Below are 17,155 nucleotides of genomic sequence, written 5' to 3' on the forward strand. Positions count from 1 at the left end.
AACAGTTTTAGGTTCTCAGGATGAACTACAGTGGCCTTGCCAAGATTATGCAAGTGTAAGAAAATATGACCTGCAGCCCATCTCTTTATGTGTCTTAGAAATCAGAGTGGAGAAGATAGGTAGATAAAATTTGACTGAGGTGCAAATTACATTAATAGCTTTATCATAATAGAAAGTGTGGCTGTGTACAATGAAAGATTGGTAAGGGGCTGGCACTGTGGTGTAGTGGGTAAAGCCATCGCCTGCAGGGCTGGCATCCCACATGGGCACCGTTCGAGTCCCAGCTGCTCCACTTCCAATTCAGTTCTCTGCTATGGCCTTGGAAAACTATAGAAGATGGCCCAACTCTTTGGGCCCCTGCACCCATGAGGGATACCCAGAAGAAACTCCTGACTTCGGATTGGCACAGCTCTGGCAGTTGCGGCCAACTGGGGAATGAACCAGTGGATGAAGACCTCTCTCTCTCTGCCTCTCCTCTCTCTGTGTAACTCACTTTTAAATAAATAAATAAATAAATAAATCTTTAAGAAAAAAGATTGGTAAGACATATATGGGCTATTTATATATATTCATTTAAAAATTGGCTTAACAGAGCTATTAGACAAGAAAAAGAAATCAAAAGAATACCAATTGGAAAGGAGGAAGTCAAACTATCCCTATTTGCCGATGACATGATTCTTTTTTTTTTAAGATTTTATTTATTTACCTGCTATAGCACAGCACCAGCCACAGCATGATTCTTTATGTGTAGGGGAACCAAAAGACTCTACTAAGACTATTAGAATTCATAAAAAAGTTTGGTAAAGTGGCCAGGGTATAGAATTAACTCAGAAAAATCAATAGCTTTTGTATTTACAGATAATGCCATGGCTGAGAAAGAACTTCTAAGATCAGCTCTCACTAAGCTAATCCTCCGCCTGCGGTGCCAGCACACCGGGTTCTAGTCCCGGTCAGGGCGCCGGATTCTGTCCCGGTTGCCCCTCTTCCAGTCCAGCTCTCTGCTATGGCCCAGGAGTGCAGTGGAAGATGGCCCAAGTCCTCAGGCCCTGCACCCGCATGGGAGACCAGGAGAAGCACCTGGCTCCTGGCTTCAGATCAGTGTGGTGTGCCGGCCGCAGTGCACCAGCCACAGCGGCCATTGGAGGGTGAACCAACGGTTATTGGAAGACCTTTCTCTCTTTCTCTCTCTCTCTTTCACTGTCCACTCTGCCTGTCAAAAAAATAAATAAAAAAGAAAAAAAAAAAAAGAACTTCTAAGATCAATCCCATTCACAATAGCTACAAAAAGATTACCTTTGAATACATTTAACCAAGGAGGTCAAATATCTCTATGATGAAAATTATAAAACATTAAAGAAAGAAATAGAATAAAACACCAAAAAAAAAAAGGAAAAACATCTTCCATGTTCATGGATTGGAAGAATTACTATCATCAAAATATCCATACTACCAAAAGCCATTTTACAGATTCAGTGCTATTCTATTCAAAATACCAAGGACATTCTTCTCAGATCTAGAAAAAAAGATATTAAAATTCATATGGAAGCACAAGAGACCCTGAAAGCTAAAGCTTATACAACAGGATTGTATACAGTGATCTTATACAACAAAAACAAAGCCAGAGGCATCACAATACCAGATTTCAAGACATACCAAGGGCAGTAATAATCAAAACAGCCTAGTACTGGCAAAAAAAAAAAAAAATAGACATGAAAACCAATGGAATAGAATAGAAACTCCAGAAATCAATCCACACATCTACAACAACTTATCTTTGGCAAAGGATCTAAAAATCAATCCCTGGAGAAAGGATAGTCTCTTCAACAGATGGTGCTGGGAAAACTGGATGTCCACATGGAGAAGTATGAAACAAGACCACTCTCTTATACCTTACACAAAAATCCACTCAATATGGATCAAGGGCCAAAATCTACGACCTGATACCATCAAATTACTAGAAAACATTGGGGAAACTCTATAAGACATTGGCATAGGCAAAGACTTTTTGGAAAAGACCCCAGAAAGTTCAGGCAATCACAGCCAAAATTGACAGAAGGGATTACATCAAGCTGTGAAGCTTCTGTACTGCAAAAGAAACAGGAAGGTAAGAGGCAACTGACAGAATGGGAGGAAATATTTGCAAGCTATAAAACTGACAAAGGATTAATATAAAGAGCTCAAGAAACTCAACAACAACAAAACAATCATGTTAAGAAATGGGCAAAGGACTTGAACAGACATTTTTCAAATGAGGAAATTCAGATGGCCAACAGACACATAAAAAAGTGCTCAGGATCACTAGCCATCAAGGAAATTCAAATCAAAACCACAATGAGGTTTCACCTCACCCCAGTTAGAATGTCTGTCATATAGAAATCAACAAATAATAAATACTGGCAAGAATGTGGGGACAAAGGTATCCTAATATATTGTTGGTGGGAATGTAAACTGGTACAGCCATTGTGGAGATAATTCAGAAATTTGAATATAGATCTACCATATGACCAAGCCATCCTACTCCTGGGAATTTATCCAAATGAAATAAAATCAGCATATGAAAGAGTGATCTGTATCCCCATGTTTATTGCAACTCAGTTCACAACAGCTAAGATATGGAATTAATCCAAATATCCCATCTACTGAAGACTGGACAAAGAAATTATGGCATATATACACTATGGAATACTACTCAGCGGTAAAAAAAAAAATTGAAATCCTCTCTTTTGCAATAAAAGGGATACAACTGGAAACCATTGTACTTAGTGAAATAAGCCAGTTCCAAAAAGACAAATAACATGTTTCCCCTGATCTGTGATAACTAATAGAGTACGTAAAAGGTAATATATAGGAGTGAAATTGACATTTTGAGATTTGGTGATTATTTACAGCCCTTGCCTTGACTGTTGAGGAACACTGTTTTTTGTTCATACTACTTATTGAACTCTTTACTTAGCATAGGATTAATCTTTTTTTTTTTTTACTAGTCTCTTATGTCTCTTTATTTATAGTTTCCCTTTTTCTCTTCATTTTCTCTGTTTCAGTTTGTTTGTTATAGAAATTTATTGTTTTATAATTTTTTTTCAACTTTTATTTAATAAATATAAATTTCCAAAGTACAACTTTTGGATTATAGCGGCTTTTCCCCCCATAACCTCCCTCCCACCTGTAACCATCCCATCTCCCACTCCTTCTCCCATCCCATTCTTCATCAAGATTCATTTTCAATTATCTTTATATACAGAAGATCAACTTAGTATATACTAAGTAAAGATTTCAACATACTGCACCCACACAAACAAAGTATAGAGTACTGTTTGAGTAGTAGTTTTACTGTTAATTCGCTTAGTACAACACATTAAGGACAGAGATCCTACATGGGGAGCAGGTGCACAGTGATTCCTGTTGTTGATTTAACAATTGGCACTCTTATTTATGACATCAGTAATCACCCGAGGCTCTTGTCTCTTTAATTAACACACAATTATTCTTAGGCATTTAAAATTAACCAAAAAGTGATCCCTGTTAAATATGAGTGGGAATAAGAAAGGGAGGAGATGTACAGGTCAGCACATGCTCACTCAGACTTACCCCTAATGATAGAGCTGGAAATGTGCTAGGAGATTCCAATGCAATCCCATCTAGGTGGCATGTACCAATGCCATCTTACTTGTTAAAGTGATAAGTTTAAGTTCATAATTGATCAAAAAGATAGGATTAGGTGTCAAAGGGATTACATAAATAAGACTAGTGTCTGCAAATAATAATTGATAGAATTAAAAAGGAGAGAATGATCCAACATGGGAAGTGGGATACACAGCAGACTCATAGAATGGCAAATGCCCTAAACAGCACTCTGGCCTCAGAATCAGCCCTTAAGGCATTTAGATCTGGCTAAAGAGCCCATGAGAGCGTTTAAGGCATGGAAAGCCAAGAAACTCTGGCAAAAAAAAAAAAAAAAACACACCTAAAATGAAACATCTCTGTGATGGCCGGCGCCGCGGCTCAATAGGCTAATCCTCCGCCTAGCGGCGCCGGCACACCAGGTTCTAGTCCCGGTCAGGGCACCGGATTCTGTCCCGGTTGCCCCTCTTCCAGGCCAGCTCTCTGCTGTGGCCAGGGAGTGCAGAGGAGGATGGCCCAAGTGCTTGGGCCCTACACCACATGGGAGACTAGGATAAACACCTGGCTCCTGCCTTCGGATAGACGTGGTGCACTGGCCGCAGCATGCCATTAGAGGGCGAACCAACGGCAAAGGAAGACTTTTCTCTGTCTGTCTCTCTCTCTCTGTCCACTCTGCCTGTAAAAAAAAAAAAGAAAAGAAAAAGAAACATTTCTGTGAGTGAGATCCCAGTGGAAAGAACGGGCTATCAAAGAAGGAGGTAATTTTCTCTGAAGGGAGAAGAGAACTTCCACTTTGACTATGGCCTTGTCTAAATAAGATCGGAGTTGGTGAGCTCAAGAGGCTTCCATAGCCTTGGCTGCTCATGACAAGAGCCTCAGGATTAATCTTTTGAGTATAAAGTAAACTGAAAATAGATCTTCGCAAAAATTAAGAGTTGGAATAGGGGAGGGAGGAGGAGAAAGAGTGGGAGCATGGGCAGGAGGAAATGTTGGGTGGAAAGTATCACTATGTTCCTGAATCTATGTGAAATACATGAAATTTATATACCTTAAATAAAGTAAAAAAATTGGCTTAAATAAATTGTTATGACATCAGCACAAAAATTTTTTTTCAGGGAATAGAATTACTTGTTCTTAGGATTGTCATTTAAGACTTTCAGTTCTCAAATTCTTCAACTATAAAATGAGAATCTTTAATTATATTGCTGCTGAACTTTGTCCATTCAAAACTATGAATCTAATGTTATGTAATAGATTAAACAAGAACTCTGGAGCTAGAAGACATTGATCCTGCTAGTTACCATCTGAATGACTGTCATAGATTTGGCTTCTTGGGTAGTAGACTTGAAAATTCAGAGATTTGTGTGCAGATGGTTTATTTGGGGACAGACATATGAGATTAGTAATGGAAATAGGGCTAGGCAGAGTGATGCAATGCAACAAATTGCTCAGCCAGTTTTATGGGAGAATTCTGAGGGTGGGGTAACCATTCAAAATAATCTTGTTTGACTTAGTAGGCTTTTAGCCAAGAGACAGTCTCAGGAATAGGACTTACTGTTCTTTTAGAACTGGAGAAACAGACAATACATAATGAGAAAATGACTTTCAAGACAGTGGATATTGAACAATGAAAGATGGTAGATATTGTTAGATAGCAATAAAACCAAAGTGAGACTTATAATTACCTCCATTTATTGCATTAAGAGAGATTCCATGGCATGGCTCAGGGAGAGAAAACTAAGGTGAAGATCAGTGGACATGTTGAATTGAGATGGAGTTAAGAGGCCTGGGAGAATAAGATGCTATCGTGCACATGGCAAGACACTGTAGAGGAGAGAGCTTTCTGAATATTCATGGAGAACTCCCTCACAGAGAGTTGCTTGGCAAACACATGTGGGGAAAATAATCACTCAAGAGGAATAAAGGGAAGAATGGCTGTCACTAACTTAGGATTGGTTGGCATTTGGTATAATACCCAGAATGCTTTAGGTTAAATATTGCTCTGGTCACATTTTAAAAGTAAGACTTGGAAGAGGTAAGCTTTTTCTAAGTGATTTAACTGAATCTCAGAGAGTAGTGCAAAAATAATTCAAGAATATTCAGCATGTGGATAAAACATACAATGTATGGCATAAAATAAAAGATGAGTAGGAATTCAGAGAAATATGAAATTATTATCCATATGAATAGAAACAATCAGCCAATCAAAGCAAATTCCTAATACATACATTAGAATTAAAATGGTTGTAACTGTAAAAAGATCTTATTAAAGATAAGTAAAGAAATGAAGGATATAAAAACTTTTAAAATAAATTTTCTAATGATGGAAACCACAATGTCCAAGATGAAAAATATGCTGAGATTAACAGTAGATTAACAAATAAACTAAAAATCTTTTAACAATAGATTAATGTGATGATACATTAATAGAAAGTATCAAAAGTGGAGCACACAGAGTAAAAACACTTTATAAAATGAGAATAACATCCAGAAGTTGTAGTATTATTTCAAGGGATCAAATATGTATGTCATTAGAGCCTCCAAAGGATAGAAGGAGCATGGAAGGGAAAATGTTTGAAGAAATAATAGCTGAAAAATGTCTAAGTTTAATGCAATCTAAGAAACTAATTAAAGCTCAAGAACAAGAAAAAGAAGGAAAATCACATCAAGGTAAATCATAATTTGGTCAGAAACAATCATAAAGGGAAATATCTTAGGTGCAGCCAGAGATAAAAGGCATGATATATACAGAGAACAAAAAGAAGGATGACAACAGATTTTATATCCAAAAAATGTAAACTAGGAGACAGTGGAATGTCTTACTGAAATTGGCACGGGGAACCTTCTTTTGTCAAGGGCCATTTAGATATTTATAACGTTATTCACGGGCTATACAAAATCATCAACTTAAAAATTAGCCTGCTATAGATTTTATTGAATTTCAAGTCCCACCTGCAATTCCCTTGGAAAGGTGAGACCAAATGATTTCATGGGCCTTATCTGGCCTGGGAGCCAGATGTTCCACATCCCTGTCTTCAAATAATTGTAAGAATATAGCAACTTAGTATTTGATATATAGTGAAAATAAGGCAAGCATACAAAAACAAAACAAAACAAAAAAAACAAACCAGCAGATGCATGCTGCCAGAATTGTTAAAGGAAACCCTTTAGGCAGAAGGGATATGAACCAGATAGAAATATTGATGTACCCCCAAAAATGAAGAGTATAGGAAATAGAATCTACCTGGGATAAATGTATGAGATATTCTTTCTTATTATCTAAACTTGAAAATTACTGTGTAAAGCACAAAAATAAAAATATACTGTGAAATGTATAACACATGGAAGTAAAAATAATTGGATTGTTTAGACTATTTGTATATAATGTGATTATTGATATGAGAGGTCTTCAGAAAGTTCATGGGAAATTGAAAAAAACCACACATGGATTTCAGCTTGTTTTTGCATCAATATAAACTAATATTTTAATTCTGTTTTCTCATGAACTTTTTGAGTACCCATAGAGTTAGATTTAAGTATCATCTTGCCATTTGTTTTCAGTTGTCCCTTCTGTCCCCCCCCCCACCTTTTTTTTTTTTTTTGCCTTTGTCTGGTTTACTTTGATCCAGAAGTTCTTTTTGACCTTAATGCATAAGAGAATGAGAAATGAATGTGGTGAGTCTCATAATGACCATAACTCAGAATAGGAAAACCCTGGAGAGCCTATAGTTTAGGCAATCATTCACTGAGTCAAAGGTAGCAAATGTCTAGACAAATTGTAGTTGGGTGAGTGCTTTCTAAGTTTCTAGCATTCTAGATATGCTTTTAATTAACACTAGACATAAGATTAACAGAATCTCCTATTCTGTGTTAGATGGGCCATGGTTTAAATACCTCAGCATTTTCTAGGAAGAAATTAGATTCCCAAAATGAAAGTATCAAATCAGAAGTTTATTATGTAATAATCATACAACTTGACACTCTGTATTTTCAGTACTTATCAGTCTGAGGGCAGGAAGGAAGGGTGCAGCCCAACAGAAAAATATGTAGGAAACAAGCACTGTGCACGTGTCTATATATTTCAGTAATGCTATGCAAGGGGATACAAAATCCGGCACCAGGATCCAGCAAAAAAGATTTTTCCAATCTTATTCGGCTCTGCGGCGTTGCCTGAAGTAGCGATTGTAAGCAGCATTATATCCATAAACCATGGCATAGCGTTCACAAAGTTTGAAGTCATCACAGGCTTCCCGATTCAGCTCATAGGCAGGCTTTCTCTGTTCTCTGACCCTAGAAAGTGGAAAAAGACACCAAAGTTAAGAAGCATTAAAAAAGTGAAGAAATAAGAAAAAGAAAATATTGAAAAGAGGTCCTCTTCCCCACCTGTGTTAAAAGACATTTGAAGAAAGGGGGTTGGGGGAACCAGAACGGAATATTTAAGAAAAATGAAAATAGAAGTTTTCTTTCTGCCTTTCCATTCTTCATCTCTCTGCTTTTTGAGGCTTTCACTGAATGGTCTTCTAAATATTCAGTAGTGTCTTATATATTGTTTGTAAGTTCTTTGATTTTAAGGTGCAAATAAACATCATAAATATGATGGCAACCTGTCCCTCTTTGCATTCACATCTGTGATGCCACACTGGGAAAATGAGCCTCTGTCACCAAGTTCTGTTACCCACCTCTCTTGGGCTTTCGCCATCCATCTCTGCTGTGGCGACATAAAGGTGTTCGCATTTCTTCTGTTAATGAAGGGATCTTCAAACAGAAAATAAAAAAAAATACAGTTTTAGTGAAACAAGTCCTGAAAAGATTTTCATGAATATTCTCTGACACATATGTATTTGGAAGCTCATTAATCTATGCTTTTCATGTAACCAGAGATGGCAAACATTAAAGAGGAACGTATTTCACAAAAATCCTGATCAAAAGTAACCAATAGTGAGTGTCTCACAACCTTGTCACATGGGCTGCTGCAGTTTTGGTTTGTTTCTTTGCCTTTGGGCAATTATTTTGCTTTTCCTTTTTGGAATTTCTGCTTGTGTATATTTGAGGAGAAACACTCTCTGTCCTAAGGTCTTAAAAAGTGTAACTATAGGTTGCCAGTAAATGAACAGTTTAAACCTTGTAAAAATAACGAATAAATAAAAACTCGGAGGGATATGCTATTTCCTGCTATACTCCAGCTTCATAAATCCAGATATTCAACTTAATGCCAGTGCCTGTGGTCTCCCAGCTGACTTGGCCTTAGATCCTGTGCTTTGCCATTTGTCATTACTGCTCGTATTCCATCTATGTGGTTGATATGGGGCCAAAGTAAAATTTCCAAGTGAGATTTTATGGCTTCTAAGTCTGTTGAATGCAGCTTAAATGTCAAATCACACTACTCCAAACTTTAAAAGTTGTTCACTTGGCGATCTTTATAGTCACTGGATTTAAAATTTTGTTTGGTTTTCCCAAAGAGGCCCTCATTTTCTCTCTGTTGTATAATTCTACCATTTTGATTCTTTAGAAAGAGAGGGGCTGGCGCTGTGGCGTAGTGGACAAAGCTACTTCCTGCAGTGCTGGCATCCCATACAGGTGCCAGTTCGAGTCCCAGCTGTTCCACTTCTGATCTAGCTCTCTGCTATGGCCTGGGAAAGCAGTAGAGGATGGCACAAGTCCTTGGGTCTCTACACCTGCATCAGAGACCCGGAGGAAGCTCCTGGCTTCGGATCGGCGCAGCTCCGGCCGTTGGCAGCCATCTGGGGAGTGAACTAGCAGATGGAAGATCTCTCTCTCTCTGCCTCTGCCTCTCTGTAACTCTGTCTTTCAAATACATAAATAAATCTTTTTTTAAAAAAGAAATAGGAATTCTTTAATGCAAGAGATTTAAATAAGAAATTCAGATATTCACTTACTAATTTCATAGGATTCCATGCTTTCGTGAGATTCTGTAATTAAAAAAAATATATTGTCATTTATCATACAATGCAATAGTCTAAATGTAGGGGTAGAGATAAAGGAAAGTGTTAAATAGATAGGATGAATATATTTAGCAATGTGGCTATTAAAATTTTTAGGAATGTGGGATTTATGAGCCTTTATTATAGCTCTCGCCTTACTGTGGATGTCTCTACATTTTATCTGATGGGGAAGGTAACTGCTAGCCTTAGCTAGATTTCCCAAGGGCTATGAGGGTTTCAGATGAGAGAAGTGACATTTTCAGTGCTTCACAGAAGTCCCCAGACAGCCTGTTTTTGGATGTATGCAGGCCTGTTTGAGAGCACAGTGGAGGAAGCCATAGGAGGTGATAGACAGACCAAGCTCCACCAGGCAGGAGAGCAACTGCCCTGAAGCAGTTCACCAGGACTGGTTTCCAAGAGGGGCCCAAAAGCCTCTTAAAAACTGGTGTCATCTTGAAAGCCACAGAAACCACTGGCTCCAGCTGACAGCTCATGCTGGGCACTATACCAGTTCAGAGAAGGAGCTGGAAGGACAGCAAGGCACAAGTTTTCTTCTTTGCATCACTCTCCTGAGCACTGCAGGTAAATTTGGGAATAAGAGGCTTCTATTTGTTAGCAAATGAATTTGCTTGAAAAGTTAAGATTCTCTAACACAGAAAACTTGTGAATAATTTGAAGCGTGGGAAGCAGAATAGAATACTCAGATTGTTAACATAATTTAGGCTCAAATACAGCTAACATATTCAGGTAATTGAAGTGCAATGTTGAATTATGTAAAAAATTTTGTTTTAAATTTCCCTTTATAAGCTTTGAAGAAACACAGATCTATTGATTAACAGATAGAAGTCAGGTAAAATTTCTTTTTGACAACAGAAGTTATGAAATAATTTTCCTAAAGTTATTTAAATGTAAAATTTCATTTTAAAATGAATTCACGTAACAGATGTAATAAGTTCATGATGTCATCCTGTCCCTAGAAAGGGTGAATATTAATACTTCACATGAAAACTAGTTTTCTTAAATGTAAGTGATTTAGCCAGCATTCTTAATGCGTTTACCAAAGTCTAAGTAAACATTCTTATAAATTGGAATGCAGAGGCTGGGAATTTGAGGTCTTCTTCCTGCAATATCTAAGTTTCTAGGCATATAGAGACTTACCACTGAAAGACTTGCCTGTTGAGTTGTAGCCAAGATTCTGAATACTTAGAATATAAAAAAGACTTGGACAGATCAGTGTTCATGGACCCTGGGATAAGTGAAATCCGTGGTACTCTAAGATTTTAAGAGGGAAAGGGGTAAGATGAGGTGGAGAGAGGAGGGGAAATGCAAGTAAAAGGAAGTCAGAGGCAAACACAGAAACTAAGAGGAAGGGCAGGGAGAAAGATCTCTCACCATAACACAGAATTGCTACCACCAAGGCAGCCAGAACAGTGAGAAGAAGCAGGCTCCTCATGATCTCTTGCTTGTCTTCTGGGTGGGTGGCAGTGTCTCCTGCAGCAGCAATAGGGAGAGAGGCTCCTACAGGCTGTTAGTGAAAAGCTGTGGGGTTTTTATAAGAGCCAGAGCAGCTGGAAGGGGAGGAGCCAGTAGGAGGGGGCTGGAGAAGGTTGGGGTGGGTTGGCACGCAATGAGCACTGGGAATTCTCCCAAATATTCATTCCTTCCAGATAGGATCGACTCTGGCTGGGCAGTTCTCCCTGACTCTTTGACCTGCCTGTGCTACAACAGGATGCTGCCCTAAGTTGTGGCTGCCCTGTGTTCCGAGCCAGACCTGGGCCCAGTCCACAGAGAGGGAGTTGCCACAAACCTGTGTTTGCCAATCTAATTCTTTCTCTGATCTACCCTCGTGGCCCTGACCATGAGTCTTTTGGGTTTGGTCCACAGACAAAGCCATAGTGTTCTGCTTGCTCCTCTGATGATGGATGGAAGGTTCTAGAGGAGAAACATTCACTTCCTGTGCTGGCTGTAATTTAGACATCTTTGCAGAAGGGCTGACTTCTCAATCCTAAACCAAGCAGGCATTTGCTTGGTGAAAATGCCCCCTTTTGCATTTTCCCATGGGCTCAGCAAAGTGGAGGTATTCTGGGGACCCCATGAATTATTTCTATCACTGCTTCCATTATAACCTCCCATTCAGTTTTGTGATGTTAGTCCAAATCTGTGCAGTAATACGTGCTTAGGCTGTTATCATTGATCAAAAGGGCAGCATGGGTAAGAAAGAGGGTACTCATTTCTCATTTTCCAAAGGCATTGTCAATAGGTTTTTAGTTAGCAGCAAATGTGATGCAAAGTACTGTGTTCAGTTCTGTGGGGAATCAACAGACAAGCAAGGCGTACCCCGAGGAGGTAAGAAACAGCTCTGTTCTGTTCATTTGCTCCTGAGCTGTTTTGCAACCTCCAACACAGGCATTTGCAAACTTGCACTTCTACTACACCTTGAAGCCCAGGGACTTTTTGTTGTCTTACAAGATCTCAGTTTGCTGCGCCTGGTTATCATGTAGCAAAGTGCTCTCTCTGTCTCTCCCAGTCCTCCCTTCTTAGGAGCAATGAAAATTTTGTTTCTACTGGATAGGTCTCTATCCTTTGGGCACCAGAGTTTTCATGGCAGACAGACTTGAGCTTAGAGCATCAAATTGGAGAAGAGCTGCACCTTCAGAACTTTGTACCTGGATGCAGCAGCAAAAGGGCTGGGCTGGTGGTGAGGGGAGTGCATTTCTGTACTGATTATTTCAAGGAGCAGGGATGAACAACTAGGTAGAGCCTTGTGCTTCCTTCTTTCTGTCTTTTATAGGGATGAAGTTTTGTTTACACCTCCCACTGGTGGAGAGCTTTTATAAATGCTAAAGGATTCCTTGCAAAAGGAAATAGCTCCCTTATAATCTGAGAGATTAATGAACTCTGAAGAGCCAATTAAATTTAAGGCTATACTTCAAAATTTTTCATGTTAATAGATTCTCGGTGATAAAAATCTTAAAAAAAACTCAAAAAGGGAACAGTGTGTGTTCTTCCCTGATAAATTCAAATAATAATTTCTACCAATAATTTCCCTCTTCACGTCACAAATTTGCTGTCAGTGTTGGCTTTGGTGTTCCTTTCCTAGCTGAATCCCCCAGATCATTACATTATTGATATATAATTTAAAATGCTTTTGACCTAGCAGTTAGGATGCCTGTGTCCCATATTAGAGTGCCTGGGTTCTATATCTGCTTTTAACTCCTGACTCTAGCTAATTGTTAGTGTAGATGCTGGGAGACAGAGGTGATGGTTCAAGTAATTGAGCTGCTGCCACCATGTGGGAGACTTGCATTGAGTTCCTAGTGCCCAACTTCAGGAAGTGAACCAGTGTGTGGAGTTCTTTCTACCTCTCAAAAAAGTAAACAGTTTTTAAAAATTACCTATCTCTGGAAAATTTAACATGTGATTAAAAATAAAATAAAACTCAATTAAGAGGTACAAGAGCTGGCTTACTACATTGCATAGTTTTGGGGTAACAAGCAAGGCGTAGAGAAGTGTTATATATGTATTCAGTTTCATCACAAAACCCCAAGTAGCATTATAGCAGACAATGTAGTTTCAGTGTTTCACTTAAAATGAATAGGCTACTCATATCCTCATCCATGTCTAGACTTAAAGAGAACCTCCTTACCTTTTCCAGCTACAAATATGCCTTTAAATTTTCTTCAATTTTTAATTCATGCATAGTAATTGTACATATTCATGGGTACGGTGTAAAATCAACGTATGTATGCAATGCATCATGATCAGATCAGAGTAATTGGTCTATCCTTCACCTCAGGCAAATTAAATTAGTCTTTTTTTTTTTCATAGTTTTTTGTAACATGCATTTTTCTTTCTTTTTTTTTTTATTAAACTTTTATTTAATGAATATAAATTTCCAAAGTACAGCTTATGGGTCACAATGGCCTCCCCCCTCCCGTAACTACCCTCCCGCCCGCAACCCTCCCCTCTCCCGCTCCCTCTCCCCTTCCGTTCATGTAAGGATTCATTTTCAATTCTCTTTGTATACAGAAGATCAGCTTAGCATATATTAGGTAAGGTTTTCAACATTTTGCCCATATAGCAATACAAAGTGAAAAAACTACCATTGGATTACTAATTATAGCATCAAATAGCAATGTACAGCACATTAAAGACAGAGAACCCACATGATTTTTTTTTTCGAATTAATTAACTTTCTATGCCATTTCCCCTTCAACACCAGGTTGTTATTTTTTTTTTCATTTCCAATTCTCTTTATATACAGAAGATCACTTCAGTATATCATTAGTAAAGAGCTCGTCAGTTTGTGCCCACACAGAAACGCAAAGTATAAGGATAAAGTATTACATTGTATATCTAGAGTCAGGACCTAAGCTGATCAGGTCATTGTTTCTTATAGTGTCGATTTCATTTCAGCAGGTTTCCCCTTTGGTGCTCAGTTAGTTGTCGCCAATCAGGGAAAACAAATGATGTTTGTCTCTTTATCTACCAGGTTCCTGGTATCTCCTCTTGTCCCAAGGTCATATTGGCAACTGTGCCCTTCCAGTCTTCTGACATAGTAATTGTTTATTTTTACACACTTGCAAACTTGAAATCTTAGACTTTTTAAAAATTTATCAATTTTACCTTTTATTGTAAGTATAGTTTTTATTACTGCTTCATTGGATTTCATAAGCTTTTTAAGGATTGCTTTCTGCAATCTTGGTTTTTGTTAAGCTACCACTTTGTTTTGGGAGCTACCTTTGCCCAGTCTCCATCTTCCCTTTCCACTGCTCTCTATTCCTGGGTTCTTCTATAAATCACATCTATATAAGAGTCTTTCTTTTTTTTATTTTTTTATTTTTTTATTTTTTATTTTTTTTTATTAAACTTTTATTTAATGAATATAAATTTCCAAAGTATAGCTTATGGGTTACAATGGCTTCCCCCCTCCCATAACTTCCCTCCCGCCCGCAACCCTCCCCTTTCCCGCTCCCTTTCCCCTTCCATTCATGTAAAGATTCATTTTCAATTCTCTTTGTATACAGAAGATCAGTTTAGTATATATTAGGTAAAGATTTCAACATTTTGCCCATATAGCAACATAAAGTGAAAAAACTACCATTGGATTACTAATTATAGCATTAAATAGCAATGTACAGCCCATTAAAGACAGAGATCCTACATAATTTTTTTTTTCAAATTAATTAATTTTCTATGCCATTTCCATTTTAACACCAGGTTGTTTTTTTTTTTTCATTTCCAATTCTCTTTATATACAGAAGATCACTTCAGTATATAATTAGTAAAGACCTCATCAGTTTGTGCCCACACAGAAACGCAAAGTATAAAAATACTGTTTCAGTACTAGTTATAGCATCACTTGGCTTTAGACGACACATTAGGGACAGATCCCACATGGGGTGTAAGTACACAGTGACTCCTGTTGCTGATTTAACAATTTGACACTCCTGTTCATGGCGTCAGTAATCTCCCTAGGCTCTAGTCATGAGTTGCCAGGGCTATGGAAGCCTTTAGAGTTCGCTGACTTTGATCTTATTCCGATAGGGTCATAGTCAAAGTGGAAGTTCTCTCCTCCCTTCGGAGAAGGGTACCTCCTTCTATATAAGAGTCTTTCATAACATTCATAGAAAATGTAATTAAAAGCTAAGTTCATTTTGGTGCAAAATTTTTGAAATCTGTGCATACAAGAGGTCTTCAAAAAGTTTCTAAGGAATGCATCTTATGAAAAAAAGTGTATGGATTTCTGAATTCTTTACACCAAAATAAACTTATGTTTTCATTCCATTCTTCCATGAACTTTGTGAAATACCTTCATATATTATTCATAACAGTAATTAATATGAGTGAGAATTTAGAGGCCTTCCTTCCTTCCTCCCTTTCATCCATCCATCAACCCTTCATTCATCTATCCCACAAATATATGAAGCATCTACTACGTGCCAATTCTAGGCTGGAAATACAGTGGGGAAAAATGAAGATATGGGTCCTACTCTCTTGTATCAAGAGAGTACACAGACTTAATTAGTGGCTCCTCTTATTTAAAATTTTCTTTAGATACCTACTGGCCTTAGAGAAGCCTAAGTACATGTATTCTCATCAGGCTGATTTTTTGGGTGAACTCAGGAACATCTTTGTTTGCAGAGCATTAAGAAGAGCACTGATGACAAACTCAAATCCTTCAATTCAGAGAGAGAATGGAGGGGAAAGATTGGCAGAGCTGCCAGAAATTACTGTGAGGGGATACTTCTCAGAAAAGTACATTTGTGGAGGATATATGAGGATGCTTCAAAATGTTCATGGAAGATGGAATTAAAAGATAAGTTTAAATGGGTTAAAAAATTAGTTTTGAAATCCACATATAATTTTATCATAATATACATTTTCCATGAACTTTTTGAAGATCTTCAGATACATGGATTTCAAATTTTTCACACCATAACAAACTCTCTTTTAATTCTGTTTTTCATGAACTCTTCAAAAATCCATGCATCAAAACAGTTATTGCCTTCGTATAGTATTTCTGTGATTAAAATAATGGCATAGGATAAAATAAAATTATTATATTTTCCTTCTAATTCTGCCTCCTCCTCTCTCTGTCCTTGCTTATCCTTTCTCTAACTCTTTTTAAGATGGCTAGGCATTTTGTCTCTGAGGAATTTTCCTGGCTCCAGTAAGTTTTTTTTTCTTTTTTGCTGTTCCATGAGATTCAGCTTTATTTACAGAATGTTGGTTTTCTGAGTTCATATTTTTTTTTTACTGGCAGCTCTAAAACCCTTACCCTTTCCAGTAAAGGAAAAAGACAAACAAGAGAAGAATTAGGAAGCAGCAGCACTGAAGATAAAAAGAGAAATCACTTTTTAGGACATCAAAGGACAATGAAATAAGAAAGATACAGAAAGCTAGCCAACTTTCATGGGACAGTTGTGCTCTTTTAAGAGAAGCTTCTTAAATGGATTCTGCATCTCCATTTTCTTTTAGTTTTTTAAAAGATTTTATTTATTTATTTGAAAAGTAGTGTTACAGAGAGAGGGAGAGACAGAAAGGTCTTCCATCTGCTGGTTCACTCCCCAAATAGCTACAACATCTGGAACTGGGCTGATCCAAAGCCAGGAGCCAGGAGCCTCTTTCTTTTAGGTCTCCCATGTAGGCGCAGGGGCCCAAGCACTTGGGCCATTAACCACTGCTTTCCCAGGCCATTACAGACACTTGGATTGGAAAAGCAGCAACCTGGACATAAGTCGGCACCCAAGCAGAGGCTTAGCCTACTGCGTGTCAGTGCCAGACCCTCCTTTTTTTTTTTTTTTTTTTTTTTTTCTTTTTTTTTTTTCTTGACAGGCAGAGTGGACAGTGAGAGAGAGAGATAGAGAGAAAGGTCTTCCTTTTTGCCATCGGTTCACCCTCCAATGGCCGCCACGGTTGGCACGCTGCGGCCGGCGCACCGCGCTGATCCGATGGCAGGAGCCAGGTGCTTCTCCTGATCTCCCATGGGGTGCAGGGCCCAAGCACTTGGGCCATCCTCCACTGCACTCCCTGGCCACAGCAGAGAGCTGGCCTGGAAGAGGGGCAACTGGGACAGGATCGGTGCCCCG

General features: G+C 38.3%; 2 protein-coding genes across 2 annotated transcripts in view; one reads left to right on the plus strand and one right to left on the minus strand.

The window, feature by feature from the left end:
- PDE6H (phosphodiesterase 6H) overlaps nt 1-17,155 on the plus strand; it is a 182,806-nt gene that overhangs the window by 63,972 nt on the left and 101,679 nt on the right. The window lies entirely within an intron of this gene.
- MGP (matrix Gla protein) lies at nt 7,552-11,104 on the minus strand. Its single transcript, XM_062194870.1, has 4 exons — nt 10,956-11,104; nt 9,519-9,551; nt 8,301-8,376; nt 7,552-7,911 (listed from the first exon to the last, which is right to left on the minus strand). Exons 1-4 carry the CDS (start codon nt 11,014-11,016, stop codon nt 7,770-7,772), a joined length of 312 nt encoding a protein of 103 aa, XP_062050854.1. The 5' UTR covers nt 11,017-11,104; the 3' UTR covers nt 7,552-7,769.

The sequence above is a fragment of the Lepus europaeus genome, chromosome 6, assembly GCF_033115175.1.
Source record: "Lepus europaeus isolate LE1 chromosome 6, mLepTim1.pri, whole genome shotgun sequence".
NCBI classification, from domain to species: Eukaryota; Metazoa; Chordata; class Mammalia; order Lagomorpha; family Leporidae; genus Lepus; species Lepus europaeus.